Source organism: Panthera onca, chromosome D4, assembly GCF_046562875.1.
Source record: "Panthera onca isolate mPanOnc1 chromosome D4, mPanOnc1 haplotype 2, whole genome shotgun sequence".
Classification (NCBI taxonomy): Eukaryota; Metazoa; Chordata; class Mammalia; order Carnivora; family Felidae; genus Panthera; species Panthera onca.
The window spans coordinates 25,705,830-25,723,791 of NC_138351.1; the positions used below are offsets into that span (position 1 = coordinate 25,705,830).

Here is a 17,962-nt window from a genome sequence, read left to right on the forward strand (position 1 = left end):
TTTTAACTGTTTATTTTTATTTTTGAGACAGAGAGAGACAGAGCATGAATGGGGGAGGGTCAGAGAGAGGGAGACACAGAATCTGAAGCAGGCTCCAGGCTCTGAGCCGTCAGCACAGAGCCCGACATGGGGCTCAAACTCACGGACTGTGAGATCATGACCTGAGCTGAAGTCGGACACTTAACCGACTGAGCCACCCAGGTGCCCCAAAGATGTTTAAAGAAAGAATCCAGGAGGGGCGCCTGGGTGGCTCAGTTGGTTAAGCATCTGACTTCAGCTTAGGTCATGATCTTGCCATCCGGGAGTTCGAGCCCCGTGTCAGGCTCTGTGCTGACGGTTCAGTGCCTGGAGCCTGTTTCAGATTCTGTGTCTCCCTCTCTCTCTGACCCTCCCCCCGTTAATGCTCTGTCTCTCTCGGTCTCAAAAATAAATAAACGTTAAAAAAAATTAAAAAAAAAAAAAAGAAAGAATCCAGGAGAAAAGAAAAAGTTGAAAAGATTGAAGAAAAAAAGAAACGAGATAAAGCACATACTGCTTAGAATAGTATTAACTGAAGATAAATGTTAACTACTGCTATAATAATTACATTATTAAGACTGAGTACTTCAAAGAAATTAAGAAAGTAATTCCATTTACAATAATATCTAAAAGAATAAAATATCTGGAAATAAATTTAAGCAAGGAGGTAAAAGACTTGTATAACGAAAATCAGAAAGGATTGCTGATAGGAATTAAAGAAGGGGGGCTCAGTTGGTTAAGAATCCAACTTCAGCTCAGGTCATGATCTCACAGGTTCCTGAGTTCAAGCCCCGTGTCAGGCTCTGTGCTCACAGCTCAGAGCCTGGAGCCTGCTTCAGATTCTGTGTCTCCCTCTCTCTCTGCCCCATCCCCACTAATGCTCTATCTCTCTCTGTCTTAAAAGTAAATAAAACATTTAAAAAAATTAGAAATTAAAGAAGACCTAAATAAAAGACACCCCATACTCATGAATAGGAAGCCTTAATATTGTCATGTGGTGTCAGTATTCCCTAAGGACTCTACAGATTCAGCCTGATCCATACTAAAATTCCAATGGCCTTTTTTGCAGAAATAGAAAGGGTGATCCTTAAATTCATACAGAATTGCAAGGGGCCTCAAATAACCAAAACAATCTTCAAAAAGGACAACAAAGCTGAAGGATTTCTTTCCAATTTCAAAACTTACTACAAAGCTAAAGTAGTAAAAATAGTATGGTACTAGCATAAGAACAGACATATACACAAATGGAATAGAACTGAGCTAAGAAATATATCCATAATACAGTCGATTGATCTTTGACAAGGGTACCAAGTCCATTCAATGGGGAAAAAATAGTCTCTTCAACAGATGATGGTGGCACAACTCAATTTCCACATGCAAAAGAATGAAGTTGGACCTCTACCTCGCACTATATACAAAAATTAACTCAAAATCAATCAATGACTTAAGTATAAAAACTAAAACCGTAAAACTCTTAGAAGAACACAAAGGGGGTAAATCTTTGTGACTTTAGATTTGGCAGTAGAATCTTTAAAGGATACCAAAAGCACAAGCAACAAAAGAAAACATAAAATGGACTTCATAAAAAATTTAAAATTCTGCTGCATCAAAAACTATTTTCTTTTTTTTTTTTTTAACATTTATTCATTTTTAAGAGTGAGAGAGACAGAGCATGAGCAGGGGAGGGGCAGAGAGAGAGGGAGACACAGAATCCGAAGCAGGCTCCAGGCTCCGAGCTGTCAGCACAGGGCCTGACGCGGGGCTCACGTCCCCTCAAGTCACAGACCGCGAGGTCATGACCTGAGCCGAAGTCGGACGCTCAACCAACTGAGCCACCCAGGCGCCCCTCAAAAACTATTTTCAAGAAAGTCTAAGGGAACCTGGGTGGCTCAGTCAGTCCGACTTCAGCTCAGGTCATGATCTCACAGTTCATGAGTTTGAGCCCCACATCGGGCTCTGTGCTTAGAGCTCAGAGCCTGGAGCCTGCTTCAGATTCTGTGTCTCCCTCTCTCTCTCTGCGCCTCCCCAACTCATGCTCTGTCTCTCTCTCAAAAAAAATAAACAAAATATTTTTTTTATCTTGCAAATCTTGCAGACAGGAATTCACCTGCTGTTTAAAAAAAAAAAAAGTTTAAAGACAACCTACAGAATGGGAAAAATTTATAAAAGTCATGTATGTGAGAGAGTTTAATGTCCAGAGTACATAAACAAACTCCTACAAGTTAAAAATAAGAAGATAATCCATTTAAAAAGTAGACAAAGAATGGGGCGTCTGAATGGCTCAGTCAGCTGAGCGGCCGACTTCAGCTCAGGTCATGATCTCACGGTCTGTGAGTTCAAGCCCTGCGTCGGGCCCGCGTCGGGCTCTGTGCTGACAGCTCAGAGCCTGAAGCCTGCTTCGGATTCTGTGTTTCCCCCTCTCTCTGCCCCTCCCCTGCTCACACTCTGTCATTCTCAAAAAATAAGTAAACATTAAAAAAAAATTTTTTTTAAAGTAGACAAAGAACTTGAATAGACATTTCTCCACACAAGTAATACAAATGGCCAATAAGAACATGAAAAGATGCTCAACATCATTAGTCATTAGGGAAATGCAAATCAAAACTACAATGAGATACCACCTCACTCACACTTGGATAACTATAATAAAAAAGAAACAGAAAATAACACATGTTGGCAAAGATACAGAGAAATTAAAACCCTCACACATTGCCGGTGGAAATGTAAAATGGTGTTGTCACTATTGAAAATGGTGGTTCCTGAAAAAATGAAACATGGAATTATCATATGACCCAGCAATTCCACTCCTCGAACTTAAACAGTTAACTTACAGGTCGATTTTTACCACAGTATGATTCACAGTAGCCAACAGGTGGAAGCAACTCAAGTGTCTACCAACAGATGAACGGATGGACAAAATGTGGTATGTCCACAAAACAGAATATTACTCGGCTGCAAAAAATAATGAAGTTCTGATACATGCTACAACACGGATGAACCTTGAAAACATTATGAAAAGTGAAATAAGCTAGACACAGGCTAAATCTTGTATGATTTCATTTTTATGAAATAGCTAGAACAGGCAGATTTAGAGAGACCCAAGCAGATGAGAAGTTACCAGGGCACTGGGGGAAAGAGGAGAAAAGTTTTGAAAACAGCTAGTGGTCTCAGTTATACAACATTATGAATGTAATCAGTGTCATGGAACTAACTGTACACTTAACTTGATTAAAATAATAAATTTCATGTCTATTTTGCCAAACCTTATAAAAATTAATAATGTAATATACCCAAACCCACTGAATTGTTTATTTTACATGGGTGAATTGTATGGTATGTGAAGTATATCTCAGTACAGCTGTTAAAAAAAAAGAATCAGTAACTTGGCTTAAATTATGTTCCAAGTCTTGGGTTCAGCTTAACATTTCAATAGAAAAGAGCCCGGTACCTAATGCTAGATGAGTATTTGTTATTGCTGTTGCTATGATCATGATCCTCCTCCTCTTTTTCAAAAAAGTCCTGTGAGGTAAGTATGATTGAGGCCATTTTTGATAAGAATAAACAGACTCAGAGAGGGTAAGTGATTTTCTCAATAAACAATCCAGCCAGGAACCGAGAAGGCTGGGATTTGAACCCATGCTGGCCTGGCCCCAGAGCCCAGGCTGACACCATTAGTTCCTCCACAGCCCAATCCATTCTATAGAACTGCTGGGCATACAGGTCTGATCACTCGTCTGTTCATTATTAATGAAATGATACTATTTTACCTTGTGCTTTTTCCCATGATGTCCCATGGAGGTCAAAGCACTTTGGAAATGGGAAATCCTATCAAATGTCAGGTATTTTTTTGGAAAGTCAGCTTTATGTTTTTGACAGCCTCAAGTAAAGTAAAGGTCCTAGTCAGAGAAACTGTTATCACTGTACCTACCTTCTTCTATGAAGCAAAAGCCTTCAAGACAGTACTCAGAATTCAATAAATAGGTTTTACTATGTAAATGAACCAAGCATTGAGTGAATGAGGACAGCAGCCAAGGAAAGGGCAAGGTCAGATACCTCAGAAGCCAAGTGGCTTCATCTGCCATGAGCCATTTAACATTTCATACTTATGCTTGCAGGAAAGTATGACAATATTACTTTGATTTTTTGTTGATCCCGCTGAATTTCTGCATCCAGTTGCTTCCTTTTTTCATTTTCTTCTCGAAGTCTCTTTTGCAGCTGTACCTTTTGATATTTCATGTGATCTACATTCTGCTCTAGTTCATTAGCACGTTTCTCATTTTGGATTGACAGTGATGCCAATTTCTTACTATTTTGTTGCTTCTTCTGTAAGACCTGTGAGCATATGGAATATTTCAAAATGAAAAGCTGAATCTCCCACAAACCTCAAGTAAACTTAAACTTTTCATTCTATGGCGAAGGTAGGCATTTGCCTAGATTTTCGTTACTTTTGATAGGTTCATAATTGTTTACTACATGTCTACTTTTACAATTGGGCCACGATCATAATTTTCACCAGATACAGAGAATGATGAGACTCCCTGATACAGACAGCCAAACAGAACAAATTTGATGTCTCTGCTTTTTTACTGCGTGTTTTAGTTTAAAAATGATACAAATTAAAAGAATATAAAACTGAACTATATATTTAAAGACTTATCTCTGACCCAAAATCTACTGTCCTGCTCCCGACACAAAATTACCATTTCTTAAATATTCTTTCAGAAATAATTTATATGCATGCAAATGAATTCAGATATATTCTAAACAGACTGATTTTCACCTTCCTTTTTTTCCACTTATCTTAGAGATCATCTCACAGAGATCTGTTCTTTTTATGTGATTGCAAAGTAGTCCACTGTGCTCTTCTTTTATAACCAGCTATAGCCTAAATAATTAATCCTGGAGTTAAGATGATCAGTACAGATACCGTTTTCCCTGACAGTGACCAACGTTATAATTATCAGTTTAATTATTTGAAATAAAGCTTCTCCTCATCTAGCTCAAATATAATTGAATAGCATAAAAAATGTTGAACATTTACTAAGAGTTTATACTAATATAAAATATCAGTGTTCCAATTTACTCCTGAGCAAACATATTAAACGTGTATTATGTGTCTTAGCATTGCACTAAGTACGTGTTACGTTACATAAAAAGTTAAAGTGAGGTCATTTGTAAATTATGCAAACTACAATTAATTGTTCCCTTTATTTTGGCAGTAAGTTGTCGGCAAAAACATATTTTGTTTAAACTCAACTAGGTATTCACAGAGGCACTGTAACTTACAGCACTACGAAAACTGTAGTCTGTGAACCAGTACTAGTCCCAGACTCGTTGTTAGCCTGCACCGCTAAGCATGCTATCGGATTCAGCTGACGCTGTTTACGTCAAGCCTTTTTTTTTTCCAAATACATAACATTTATTATTAAAAAAATTTTTTTAATGTTTATTTATTTTTGAGAGAGAGAGAGAGAGAGTCAGAAAAGAGCAGAGAGAGAGGGAGACACAGAATTCAAAGCAGGCTCCGAGCTGTCAGCACGGAGCCTGACGTGGGCCCAAACTCACGAGCTGTGAGATCACGACCTGAGCTGAAGTCGGATGCTTAACCGATGGAGCCACCCAGGCGCCCCATAAGTTAAGACTTCTTTGATGAAGGGAGCTATGCTCCCATTTGCCTTTATCTCGTCAGAGACCAAAAACAATCTGCAGACAAACTACTTTGAGTACCACTAGCTTGGAGACCACAGGACTCTGTAGTTTCCTATCCGTAAATCTGGACAGTGGCTTTGCCACACTTACTTTTGATAGTAATTGCAATACTGCAGCAAAAATGATAATATTAGCAGTTTGGTGTCTTTCCACATAATACTGAAGGTATAGGTACTGATAATCTTATTTAAAAGTAAGATAGGTTGCCGTCATCTTTTGTATTTATTCCACACATGCTCAAAAGTGCACCTTTAATGCTATTAGTATTAAAGAATTAATGCATCATATAGGTCTCTGTATATATCTTGACATAAGAATACAGATTTTAGGGGCACCTGGGTGGCTCAGTCAGTGAAGCATACGACTCTTGATTTCAGCTCAGGTCATGATCTCACGGTTTATGACACCAAGCCCTGTGTCGGGCTCTGTGCTGACAGCATGGGGATTCTCTCTCTCACTCTCTCTGCCCCTCTCTTTCTCTCAAAATAAATAAATAAAAATTTTAAAAAACCAGATTTTAGATTTTTTAAATTAAAACAATTTGTTTTAAAAACTGAAATAACTTTATAATACTAATAAAAACACTAGTATTTCAACATTTAAAAATGGTATGAGGGGTGCTTGGGTGGCCGTTGGTTAAGCATCTGACTTTTGATTTTGGTTCAGGTCATAGTCTCATGGTTCGTGAGATCGAGCCCCACATTGGGCTCTACTCTGACAGCATGGAGCCTGCTTGGGATTCTCTCTTTCCCTCTTGCTCTGCTCCTCCCCTGCCTGTGCTCTTTCTCTCTCTCAAAATAAATAAACATGGGGCGCCTGGGTGGCGCAGTCGGTTAAGCGTCCGACTTCAGCCAGGTCATGATCTCGCGGTCTGTGAGTTCGAGCCCCGCGTCAGGCTCTGGGCTGATGGCTCGGAGCCTGGAGCCTGTTTCCGATTCTGTGTCTCCCTCTCTCTCTGCCCCTCCCCCGTTCATGCTCTGTCTCTCTCTGTCCCAAAAATAAAATAAAAAAAAAAAAACGTTGAAAAAAAAATTAAAAAAAAATAAAATAAAATTAAATAAATAAATAAATAAACATTAAAACTAATAATAATTAATTAAATAAAAATGGCATGAGATGTTAGCATACTGAAAACTGTTACTGTCACCTCCACTATGAGATTCTTGAGCTATTCTACCTTTTTACAACTTAGTTTCCTCATTTGTAAAACAGGGTAAAAATATTCATTCTAAAGGGGTAAATAATGATTAATACTTGTGAAACATCTGGTATGTAGACACTTAGAAGCTGGTAACTATCATCCTCCTCCTTATCGTCCCCATCCCCACTGGGTGTACATGAATAGGTCAAAAGCCCAGACATTTCTAAAACTACATGGGAATCCCGTTTCAGTCCTCGGCTGTATGGGATATTTCTTTTGAGCTTAACTGTGTTCTGTGTCTTCTTTCCTTTCCTTATCAGTCCTCTTAGCAGAAAAGAATATGCAACAAGAAACACGGAAAACAAAAAACATGATAATTCTCAAACCCTATTAATAGCCTTTCACTTAGAGGCATCTGAGTGGCTCAGTTGGTTAAGTGCTCTTGATTTCGGCTCAGGTCATGATCTCATGGTTTGTGGGATTGAGCCCTGAGTCAGGCTTTGTGCTGACAACGCAGAGCCTGCTTGGGATTCTCTCTCTCTCTCTCTCTCTCTCTCCCCGCCACCTTTCCTTCTCTTCTCCCCTACTTGCACTCTCTAATCTTTCACTTAATCTTTTAATTCAATCATTTTAGCTGTGTGAAACTGAACATATAATCTTTGCTAAATCCACAAACAAGGCTTAAACCATACATGTATATGATACCCCTTTAGAAACCAATCATTCTGGCTATTATTGAGTATAAGAATTACAGTCAGAACTGAAGCTTGGATATAAAACTATGAAATTATAAGTAAAATTTCATAATAAACACAAAGGAAAAATCTTAACTGTTTTGTTCTACTAATATTTTGTTAAAAGGAGTATTTTGTTAGACATTGCAGCCTTAATTTTAAGGGTCAAGAAGTGAAAAAGAACAGATCCCAAGACTCTCTGAGGTGACCTGCTAAATGGAAATATGTATTCTGAAAACAAGTACGGTGAAGGAAAGTAGCCCTCCTCTAAGTAGTTCACACGTTAAGTCATACTATTTTAACTTTGTGTTGAGAGGCTACTTAGCTAAACATTTTAGTGGGGATGGCCAGATGTTGGAGGTGGCATTAAAAACCCTAGAAGGGGGGTTCCTAGGGGGCTCAGTCAGTTGAGTGGCAGACTCTTGATTTTAGCTCAGGTCATCATCCCAGAGTCATAGGACCAAGCCCCTGTGTCAGGCTCTACACAAAGTGTGGAGCCTGCCTAAAATTCTCTCTTTCTCTCTCCCTCTGCCCCAATCCCCCGCTCATGCTCTCTCTCTCAAAACAAAACCAAACATTTTTTTAAAAACCATAAAACCCTAGGAGGAGGGATTTGGTTTTTGTTCTGTTCATATGCAATGAACACGGCCCTTGTTGAGAGGACAATTGTGGCACAGTTTCAAAAATAAATAAATAATGCTCTGAATAGGTGAATGACAATTCCATTCTACCTACAGTGGAAACAACATTAAAGTAAATAGATTATGAATGAAAAAAAATGGAGACAACATTCTAGCAGATTCATTATAATCAGACTAACGAAGCACTCTGGTCATCCCAAAAGCATCTGAAAACGGCTTAATTATACACAAAATCTTTCTGTAATGGAATATTTCTCATAGAATACAACTTTTAACGGTAGCCACTTCTGAGGCAATAGCTAAATCCGGCATTAGGAAATCACGGATGAGATGTAGGAGTCAATTACTAACCTTTCGTAAAGCAATCAGTTATGGTTTCAGAAAACTATCTGAAATAATTAGCATTTGTGGCATGTCTACAAAATGCCATATACATCCCAGATGTTTTATATATATATTCCTTAATCATCAATCTTTTGTCCTTCAGAAAAGAACACAACTTCTGCGGTTATCTTTATTTCTTACCATGGTTTTTGACAAAAAGTTTAAAATAATACACTTTTCAAACAAAGGATGTAGTACCCAGATAGAAACCAGGCAAATCTGCCAGCACACCGGAAAAGAAAAGCTGCCATCCAGTTCCTCCTGCTGGGAAAAATTGAATCCTACTTCTTTCCTAACCAGGTACACAAGCAGTAAACCCCTAAGGAAGTTTGCTCAATCACATTTTTAAAATTACCTGGACTCTTAGCTTTGCGGCGTCCATCTTTTTGCGGAACTCCTTCTGTAATTTTACCTTCAGGGCGATATCAGAAAGATCTTTGTTTTCTAGTTCCTGCAGCTGCTTCTCTGTTTCAGTTAATTCCACTTTCGCCTGTTCTGCTTCGTGCTCAAGTTTTGTTACTTTCAGAGAATACTGTTTGCTTACAGACTTGGCATGGTTACCTTCACCACAGTGATAACAATTAGAAAGCATGTTAAAAAAAAAAAAAACAGCCAAGTAAAATAGCAAAATCTTTAAAATGCTCTATTCTTCAAAATCCTGCTGGGCAGTATATCTATTTAAGGCAGAGCATTACGTATCCAGCTGTCCCCACCCATCTCCATCAAACACAACTTGCCACCTGGCCTCTTAATAATTAGTTGCTCAATGGCTGTTCCTGTCTGGTGCCATTCCGTCACAGGTTCATCTTTGTGTGTGTGTGACATTTCTGATTTTCTGAATTTGCAGTGTAGCTTTGCGGGCATCAAACTCCAGGTAAGAAAATATTTGGGGTGACTCTGGCTTTTTGCTAACTACACTTTGGTTTCTTGCTACCTTTAAATCTTTTTTTCCCTAGTATGAAAAATTCCCAACATATCAAAAGTAGAAAACTAATATGATGAATGATGAACCCCCATCACTGAGATTCAAGAGTTATTAAGATTTTGCCATAGTTGCTTTATCTATGTCTTTCTTCTGTTTTTATTTGCTTAAGAATTATAAAGCAGGGGCGCCTAGGTGGCTCAGTCAGTTAAACGTCCAACCTTGGCTCAAGTCATGATCTCATGGTTCATGAGTTCAAGCTCCACATCGGGCTCGCTGTTATCAGCACTGTGCCCACTTTGGATCCTCTGTCCTCTCTCACTGCCCCTCTCCCACTCATACACATGCTCTCTCTCTAAAAAAAAGCCAGGGGCACCTCGGTGGCTCAGGTCATGATCTCATGGTTCGTGGGTTTGAGCCCCACACATTGGGTTCTGTGCTGACAGCTCAGGGCCTGGAGTCTGCTTCAGATTCTGTGTCTCCCTCTCTCTCTGCCCCTCCCCCACACATGCTCTGCCTCTCTCAAAAATAAACATAAAAAAAAAAAAAAAAAAAGATGTCATCTTACCTATACATACTTCAATACATCTATATCAAACACGGGCATAGCCAAAACTTCTTTCACACCTAACAATATTAATCCCTACCTGAATCTATTCAGACTTCCACAATTGTCTCAAAATGTCTTTTTTACAAGTGGTTTATTTTAATCACCATCCAAAAAGGCCCACAATACATTTGATTGTTATGTCTGTTATGAAACTTTCATTCTAGAGCTGGCCCCCTCCTTTTCCACTCAACTAAACTTGTTAAAGATGAATTCTTTTTCAATGCTTTTCTTATACTTGGAACAGAGATGAAAAAGAATATAGATATTTCTGTATCTCTCTTCATTCTAAGCTACTAGGCCCTAAAAATTTGGTTTTAATCTGTTCTGAGTAGTCAACTTATCCTTGAACTAGACTAGCAAACCCATGGCAATGGAAAACTGAATCCAAAGCTCATGGGATGAATAATTATCAGGGCCAATTTGTTCTGCTACCCTGAAAATCTCTAATTTTTATTAGTAAAAAGGAGTTACTGAACTAAATGCACTATGAGTTTTCTTCCGTCTCTATAACTCTCTGATTATTTGACTAACATTAAAATGCACATGACTACTATATTTTAATTAATTAAAGACCCCATATATTGCTCAACACACCAATATTTTATGAGTCACCGAGAAAAAAGGTACAGTGCCCATTATACCAGTTACATGGTAAAATGCCAGGATGCCACTGATGGTAACGGTGCATCCTGATTTCAGAGATATTCAAATGTGAAAGAATGTGATTAGAATTGATGAAATACAGTATACTTGTCACTTATTGTTGGCTGAAATAGTTGCTACTGGGGGGAAGTCTTCGGTGAGGAGGATTTGAAAAGCAAGCACACGTTGACCCTTTTTCTCATCACCATCCCTAAGGACAGCTCCAAACTGCCCTTGGTTCTCATAAGTAAGAAGAGGACCTTCTCTGTGTACATTCAGGTAGCCTCTATTTTGAGGCAACCAGGATGAACATACTGGGCTACAAGAGCGTGCTCGTTTAGTGAGAGATCTCATGATGGTGTGACCTATCTAAAAATCATTTATTCCAGAAGGTACATACCCTTAACTTTCACAGGCAGTACCCTGATGGAGAAGCTATTTAAACCCCTAAATCAGGGGCGCCTGGGAGGCTCAGTGGGTTGAGTGTCTGACTTCGGCTCAAGTCAGGATCTCATGGTTTGTGAGTTTGAGCCCCACGTGGGGCTCTGTGCTGATAGCTCAGAGTCTGCAGCCTGCTTCAGATTCTGTGTCTCCCTCTCTCTTCTGCTCATGCTCTCTCTTTCTCTCTCTCTCTCAAAAATAAACAAACATGGGGAAAAAAAATTTAAATCCTAAATCAGTTCCTAGACATTCCTATGAGAGATATACTGGCATTGATCCTGCCTATGAGGAAGGAACATAGTCAAGCTCAATTAAACATCTGGGACCCCGTCTGGGTGGCTCAGTCGATTAAGCGTCAGATTTCGGCTCAGGTCATGATCTTGCCATTCCTGAGTTCAAGCCCCACTTCGGGCTCTGTGCTGACAGCTCAGAGCCTGGATCCTGTTTTGGATTCTGTGTCTCCCTCTCTCTCTCTGCCCCTCCCCTGCTCACTTGCTCTCTCTCTCTTGAAAATAAATAAACATTAAACAAAATAAAAAATAAAAAAACAAAAAACCCATCTGGGACACCTAGGCCTGGAACGGTATATAGCACATTCGTCACTAGGACTGAGGAAGGAAAACACTTTGGCACAGCCGTTATGGAGTGGAGGATGAGAGACTCCAGCCAGACAGAAAACAAGCTCATCAGAAAGAGGAGGGAAGTGGGAAGGCAAGTTGCCCTAGGAGCCACCATAATTCATGTAATCTGAGGGTAATTACAGCCTTGGCTTAAGGAAAAGGAAGATGATATTTCCTTCAGTTCCTTTAAATGGGACCAATGTTCATTGGAACTGAGAAAAAACTCTTATCCCTTCAATTCCTTACTGAATTTCAAAGCAGTCAAAGCTCACACTTTGAGTCTATTGTGGGGGGGGAAAAGCCTGAGATGTGCTTTCCGAGGCAAGCCTGATAACGTAGCTAAGGGTGAGGGGAGGATGTGGGACATATGCCCAACCAGGCAGAATCTGAGACTAAGAGGAAGAGCTAAAAGCTTGCCTCGCTGAGAGAATAGCTCTCAAGAATACATCCTTACATCTTGAGAGAAATAAAAATGATCTACATTTAAAATATAAAGTTTAGGGGCGCCTGGGTGGCTCAGTTGGTTAAGCATCCGACTTCGGCTCAGGTCATGATCTATCTCATGGTTTGTGGGCCCCATGTCGGGCTCTGTGCTGAAAGCTCAGAGCTTGGAGCCTGCTTCAGATTCTGTATCTCCCTCTCTCCGCCCCTCCCCTGCTCGTGTTTTGCCTCTGTCTCTCAGAAATAAAAGTTAAAAAAAATTTTTTTAATATAAAGTTTATAAATAACGTTAAAAATGAACTATCCAAGAGAATGAGGACTAATAATTTAAAATAAGTATTGAAGTGGGTTAGAAAACATCTTGGACATATTCCCAGGTACCTAGTATAATGTTTCTTAAAAAGTGGCAAAAAACATTAAATGCCCATAGACTTGCAACACGATACAAAGTCCACAGAATTCTCTCAATTCGCAGATGAAATCCCAATGTAACCACGTTCTTCTGGTAACTAACCTCCACCTACTGGCTATGAAACACACCTTGTTATACCAAATTCTAAGCTACAGTGGATAGTCCTCAGTGTCAAAAACTAAAATAAATGTTGCAACATCGGAAGCAATTTTAGGGGCGCCTGGGTGGCTCAGTCGGCTAAGCATCCGACTTTGGCTCAGGTCATGATCTCGCGGTCTGTGAGTTCAAGCCCCGCGTTGGGCTGTGTGCTGACAGCTCAGAGCCTGGAGCCTGCTTCAGATTCCGTGTCTTCCTCTCTCTCTGACCCTCCCCCGTTCATGCTCTGTCTCTCTCTGTCTCAAAAATAAATAAACGTTAAAAATTTTTTTTAAAAAAGCAATTTTAGACACTTTTCTTATATAAGCTGGTTCACAGGACATTATTACCTGTTTTTATTAATTCTTTAATTAGATCTTCCTTCATCTTGATGTTAATTGTAAGTTCTCTCATTTTCTGTTTGGCTTCAGTAAGTATGAGTTCTGAATTCCTTAATTTTTGCAAATTCAACTCTTGACTCTCCTGGAGACATTCAATCTTTAAATCTTTAAAGAAAAAGAAGCAAAACTGAGAAATAAAACTTCCTGTCCATAGAATTTTCCACAGAAGTGGAGTTAAATAAAAGCAGAAAGAAGCAGTCTAGAGGTAGCAGAGGAAGAGACAAACACAAAGGGAAAGAAAGAAAGGAAAAAATACATGGCAATTGGGACTTTCATTTTCTAGCTGACAGCAAGTTTTAGTCACATCCTGTAGGTTCTGATACATAGGTCATCATTGTCCTTAGGTATGTGATTTGAGTTTTCCTTTAACCTGAGTTATTTAAGAAAGGTATAAAATCTCCAGGTGGGCAGAGAGTTGAAATTTTTTCCCACTAACTTCTACTTTAATGGTCATCAGAGAATGTGGTCTGTCTGCACCATGCTACCCAAAGTGTAGTCCAGCACTGTTGGTTACTGGAACGTAAGTCAACTATGTCACTGTTTTAATTCGGAGGACTTTTTTTCTCCCACAGCAAGACTCCCTCAGTGAAGAAGCTAGTGCACTGATTTACATTCTGGCGTGAGTTTCTTACCCGGCTGTAGACCAGTAACAAACAGCTCAAGGATGGCTACTTGAGTAGCACTTCTCTATACTATTTATACATTTTTAAATTTATTTCAGTTTTATTTGTGACATAAAGTCAATGCGCTGTTAATAGAACAGGCATAGGCTCTTTAAAAGATAAAATACTCTCTATTTTCATAGTGGAGGACTTATCTATTGTGTTATTTGTATTTGCTATGCTCTTTTCTGTGTGTGTGTCTGACCACTCATAGGCCAAGAGAAATGAGTTAAAAATCTCCTACTACAACATAGTTTTGGCAACACAAACATTTTTTATGCTTATTTGATGCATACAAATTCTCATCAGCTGTGTAGTACAACATTATGAGCACTTAGCAGACTAAGTTGGCTCTAAGGTCACATACATCACTACTGGAAGGCAGGTGTGCCAGGGAAGCAGCAGATACCTGGTACATTATTTAAAATGTATTTTAGGGGCACCTGGGTGGCTCAGTCAGATAAGTGTCCGACTTCGGCTCAGGTCATGATCTTGTGGTCCTTGAGTTCAAGCCCTGAATCGGGCACTGTGCTGACAATGCAGAACCTCCTTGAGATTCTCTCTCTCCCTCTCTCTGCCCCTCCCCTGCTCACACACACACTTTCTCAAAATAAATAAATAACCCTAAATAAATTATTTAAAAATTTTTTTAATGTATTTTACTGTCATCAATGAACAATGTGAATATCAACTCAAGTTTGGGTACAAAAATCCCCATTCTGAGACATTTATCCTATAACTCTAGCCAGAATTAACTGGGGACATTTTTTTTTTTTTTTCCAACGTTTTTTATTTATTTTTTGGGGACAGAGAGAGACAGAGCATGAACGGGGGAGGGGCAGACAGAGAGGGAGACACAGAATCGGAAACAGGCTCCAGGCTCCGAGCCATCAGCCCGGAGCCTGACGCGGGGCTCGAACTCACGGACCGCGAGATCGTGACCTGGCTGAAGTCGGACGCTTAACCGACTGCGCCACCCAGGCGCCCCACATTTTTTTTTTTTTTAAATTAAGGAGTAGCAAGTGAAAACTTGGAGGGAGAACAGAGAACAAAAAGGAAGTTCTCCTACCAAGTTCCCACCTTTGCGAATTAAATTATTGACTAAAGAAAAAGAGAAGTGTCATAAACATTACATCTAAATTACTTGAGAAAGTCTGTGTACCTTCATTCCCCAAACTTGACTTTTGTGTTTGATCCTGAATATCATTCAATTCAACAAGAGAACAAACAGAACTTCGCTTCTGAATCCACGAGCGACTTCTACGTCTAAAAACAAAAAAATCAGGATCAAAGGTAACTTGTCTGTTAGTGTTTTCTAATATGCCCTCAAATTAGTTTCCCCAGAAATGACCACAATGTTAAACAAGTATTAATTACATAAACAGTTTTTTCTATTATTCCTCAAAATAAAAGGATATCTCCCTCAGGCTGAACTCAGGGGAAAATTCATGTTTGTTGCCACTGTGGCAGTAAAATCAGGAAATCCAAACACATTCTCTCTGAAAATTAAAATCCAACAGCTATAAAAGCCCTAAATGCAAAAATATTTTCAATTTTAAGACTGATGACTTGTGTTCAAATGCTGGTTTCATAACACATTAGACACAGTAGACAGTGCTTGAGGCAAAACTTATATTAAACGGTAAAGATACATGTTAATGAATAAAACCCCTATATCTATCTATATTTATTGCACCATATATTATGCTTATGAAATCAGTCTATATTTAACATACCTAATTTCAGATTTCTCTTGGCCTTCTGATTCTTCATCATCACTGTCATCAGAAAATTGGCAGTGGAGGACTTCATCTTGTTCTTCTATATGACCCAGCAGCATCTGACTTCGTGTTCGAAATCCGGCAACTACTCGATCCAGAGAGTACACAGAAGGACTTGTGTAGACCTTACAAGTGATTACCCCACCCAACAACAGAAAAAAGTGATTTTTTTTATGTTTATTTTTATCCTATTACTCAAAATATTTTTAAAGAGGTTATTAGATAGTTACATGGAAACAGCCAATCACCGAAAATATCCATTCTCCCAAAAAAAGTCAAAGTAAATTTCACCATGCCGTTTTACCCCATAGACACATACTTCCTTCAGAACCTACACAGCTCTTCCTCCTTCTAGAAAGCTATCTTCAATGATACCTTCATGGAAAACATTATTCAAAAATGAAACCAAAGAGAGGCACGAGTGAAAACATCACTGCTCTTAAACATTGCACGGGTACTTCCCAACAAAAGTGAAACCCAGACAGTGTGATAGGAGGCAATGACCTATTTGCACTACACTGGAGGAAATCCAAATGCATGTATTCACACTTTACAGGTGGCGGTTAGGGATAGCTGACTTAATGCTCTAAGTGACATAGTTAATATGTATCATGGATAAATAGATTTTCCTGGGCTAGCCTGGGAGCTTTCCATACGATAACATGCTTCTTACTGGCAATGTGCCTTCAGCTCTCAAAAAATGACCTTGGAAAACAACAACAGAAAACAGAAATTGCCTTTATACTCTTCTTCTAGTTTTTGTTACAAGTATTTCCTTTTTCACCACCTCTCTGTAACCAAACCTCAGAGTAATTTCTCAAAAAAGGCAGACAATAAAATATTAGAGGAAACATTCCATTTATGAACAGATCATTAGAAGCTATTAAAATTATGACATATAGTGGAATGTGTATATCACCGAGTATCAAGATTCAAGTGATAGAGGTCCCTCACATAATCCCTCCCAGAAAAGCCCGCCTGATATGGAAGATTCCTTGATACCTGATTTCTGTGCCCCTGTTGTTGGCCACCTAATAAGGTCACATTGGTACCATGATGGACACAGAGTAAAGTTTTCTAGGTAGACTCCCAATCCTGGGGTTTGAGGGAGGGGGGAGGGGAATTATTTACAGAAGAACCAACTCAATAAGTTTTTCTCTAACAAGCACAATTACCCCGCATGTCCATTTTGCCCCAAAACAAACAGGCATCAAGGTTTCTCTTCATCAGAGGAATGCGAATTATTTCAGGAGCAAATAATACTTTCTGTTCAAAGTCAAACATTGTTCTCTAGAATTGTAATCTGCTTTTAAAATTTCTTTCTACAAAAAACCCCAAAGGAGCCAGCCCAATAATGAACAGCAAATATATTCTACAACAATTAGTAATATTTAGTAAATTAATTCCTTAACAGTCATTCCACCCAATGCAATAAAACCTGGCACCTTCTCACCTAAGTACTGAGCCCTGCTTCCCTTTAGTTGCTTCTGCGTTCCATAGCTCCCCGCTTTAGCATTTTCAACCACACCCCAAACAGTACTAATCACTAATGTAAGTACTCAAATAAGCTGATTAATAATTCAGATTAACTGAGGTGTATACACTAGAAGCCAACATTTTATTCTAACCATTTTCTTCTCTAGAATTATATAGCCATAAAGCTAGAGAGAATTTTAAAGCTTACTGAGTTCAACTATTCTACCCATATTTGGCTCTTATTTATAACATGACCTCTGCTGAAGCATTGGCTGCCGGGGCCCTGGAGCCTCTGGAATCATCTTTGGCAGTTTTTTTTTTTTTTTTTTTAACATTTATTTATTTTTGAGAGACAGAGAGACAGAGCATGAGTGAGGGAGGGGCACAAAATCCGAAGCAGGCTCCAGGCTCTGAGCTGTCGGCACAGAGCTCGACGTGGGGCTTGAACCCACGAACTGAGGTCATGACCTGAGCTGAAGCAGGACCCTTAACCAACTGAGCCACCCTGGTGCCCCACATCTTTGGCAGTTTTAAGTGAAGTATTCCCTTAGCACTTCTTCTCCCTGGTCCTGGAGAGTCCAGATTTTTTAAATATATCCCTTAAGAATACTTGGTCGGTTTTCTTAGCATACAGTCGTATGAAGTACTAAAAGTGGTATTAGTTACCTATTGCTTTTATTTCCACTCCATATCAGATTTCATCGAATCTCAAATGCCATCAACTCTAAGAGACACCATTATTTTTATCCCATCAAGAAAGAAAAAAAGCTGTCAAACTATGACATGCCATCA

The 17,962-nt window shown here is 39.2% G+C and overlaps 1 protein-coding gene across 4 annotated transcripts in view; it reads right to left on the reverse strand.

Annotated features, from left to right (window-relative positions):
- The window catches only part of KIF27 (kinesin family member 27), a 98,760-nt gene that overhangs the window by 39,956 nt on the left and 40,842 nt on the right, over positions 1-17,962 (reverse strand). For all 4 annotated transcript variants that reach the window (XR_009603124.3, XM_060609952.3, XM_060609953.3 and 1 more), the window contains exons 7-11: positions 15,650-15,819; positions 15,076-15,179; positions 13,201-13,356; positions 8,983-9,188; positions 4,153-4,350 (exon numbers count right to left, since the gene is read on the reverse strand). Coding sequence is in view for 3 of the 4 variants with exons in the window: in XM_060609952.3 (XP_060465935.3) it covers positions 4,153-4,350; positions 8,983-9,188; positions 13,201-13,356; positions 15,076-15,179; positions 15,650-15,819 (834 nt within the window). In the remaining variant the exon portion in view is untranslated. The remainder of the gene's footprint in view (positions 1-4,152; positions 4,351-8,982; positions 9,189-13,200; positions 13,357-15,075; positions 15,180-15,649; positions 15,820-17,962) is intronic.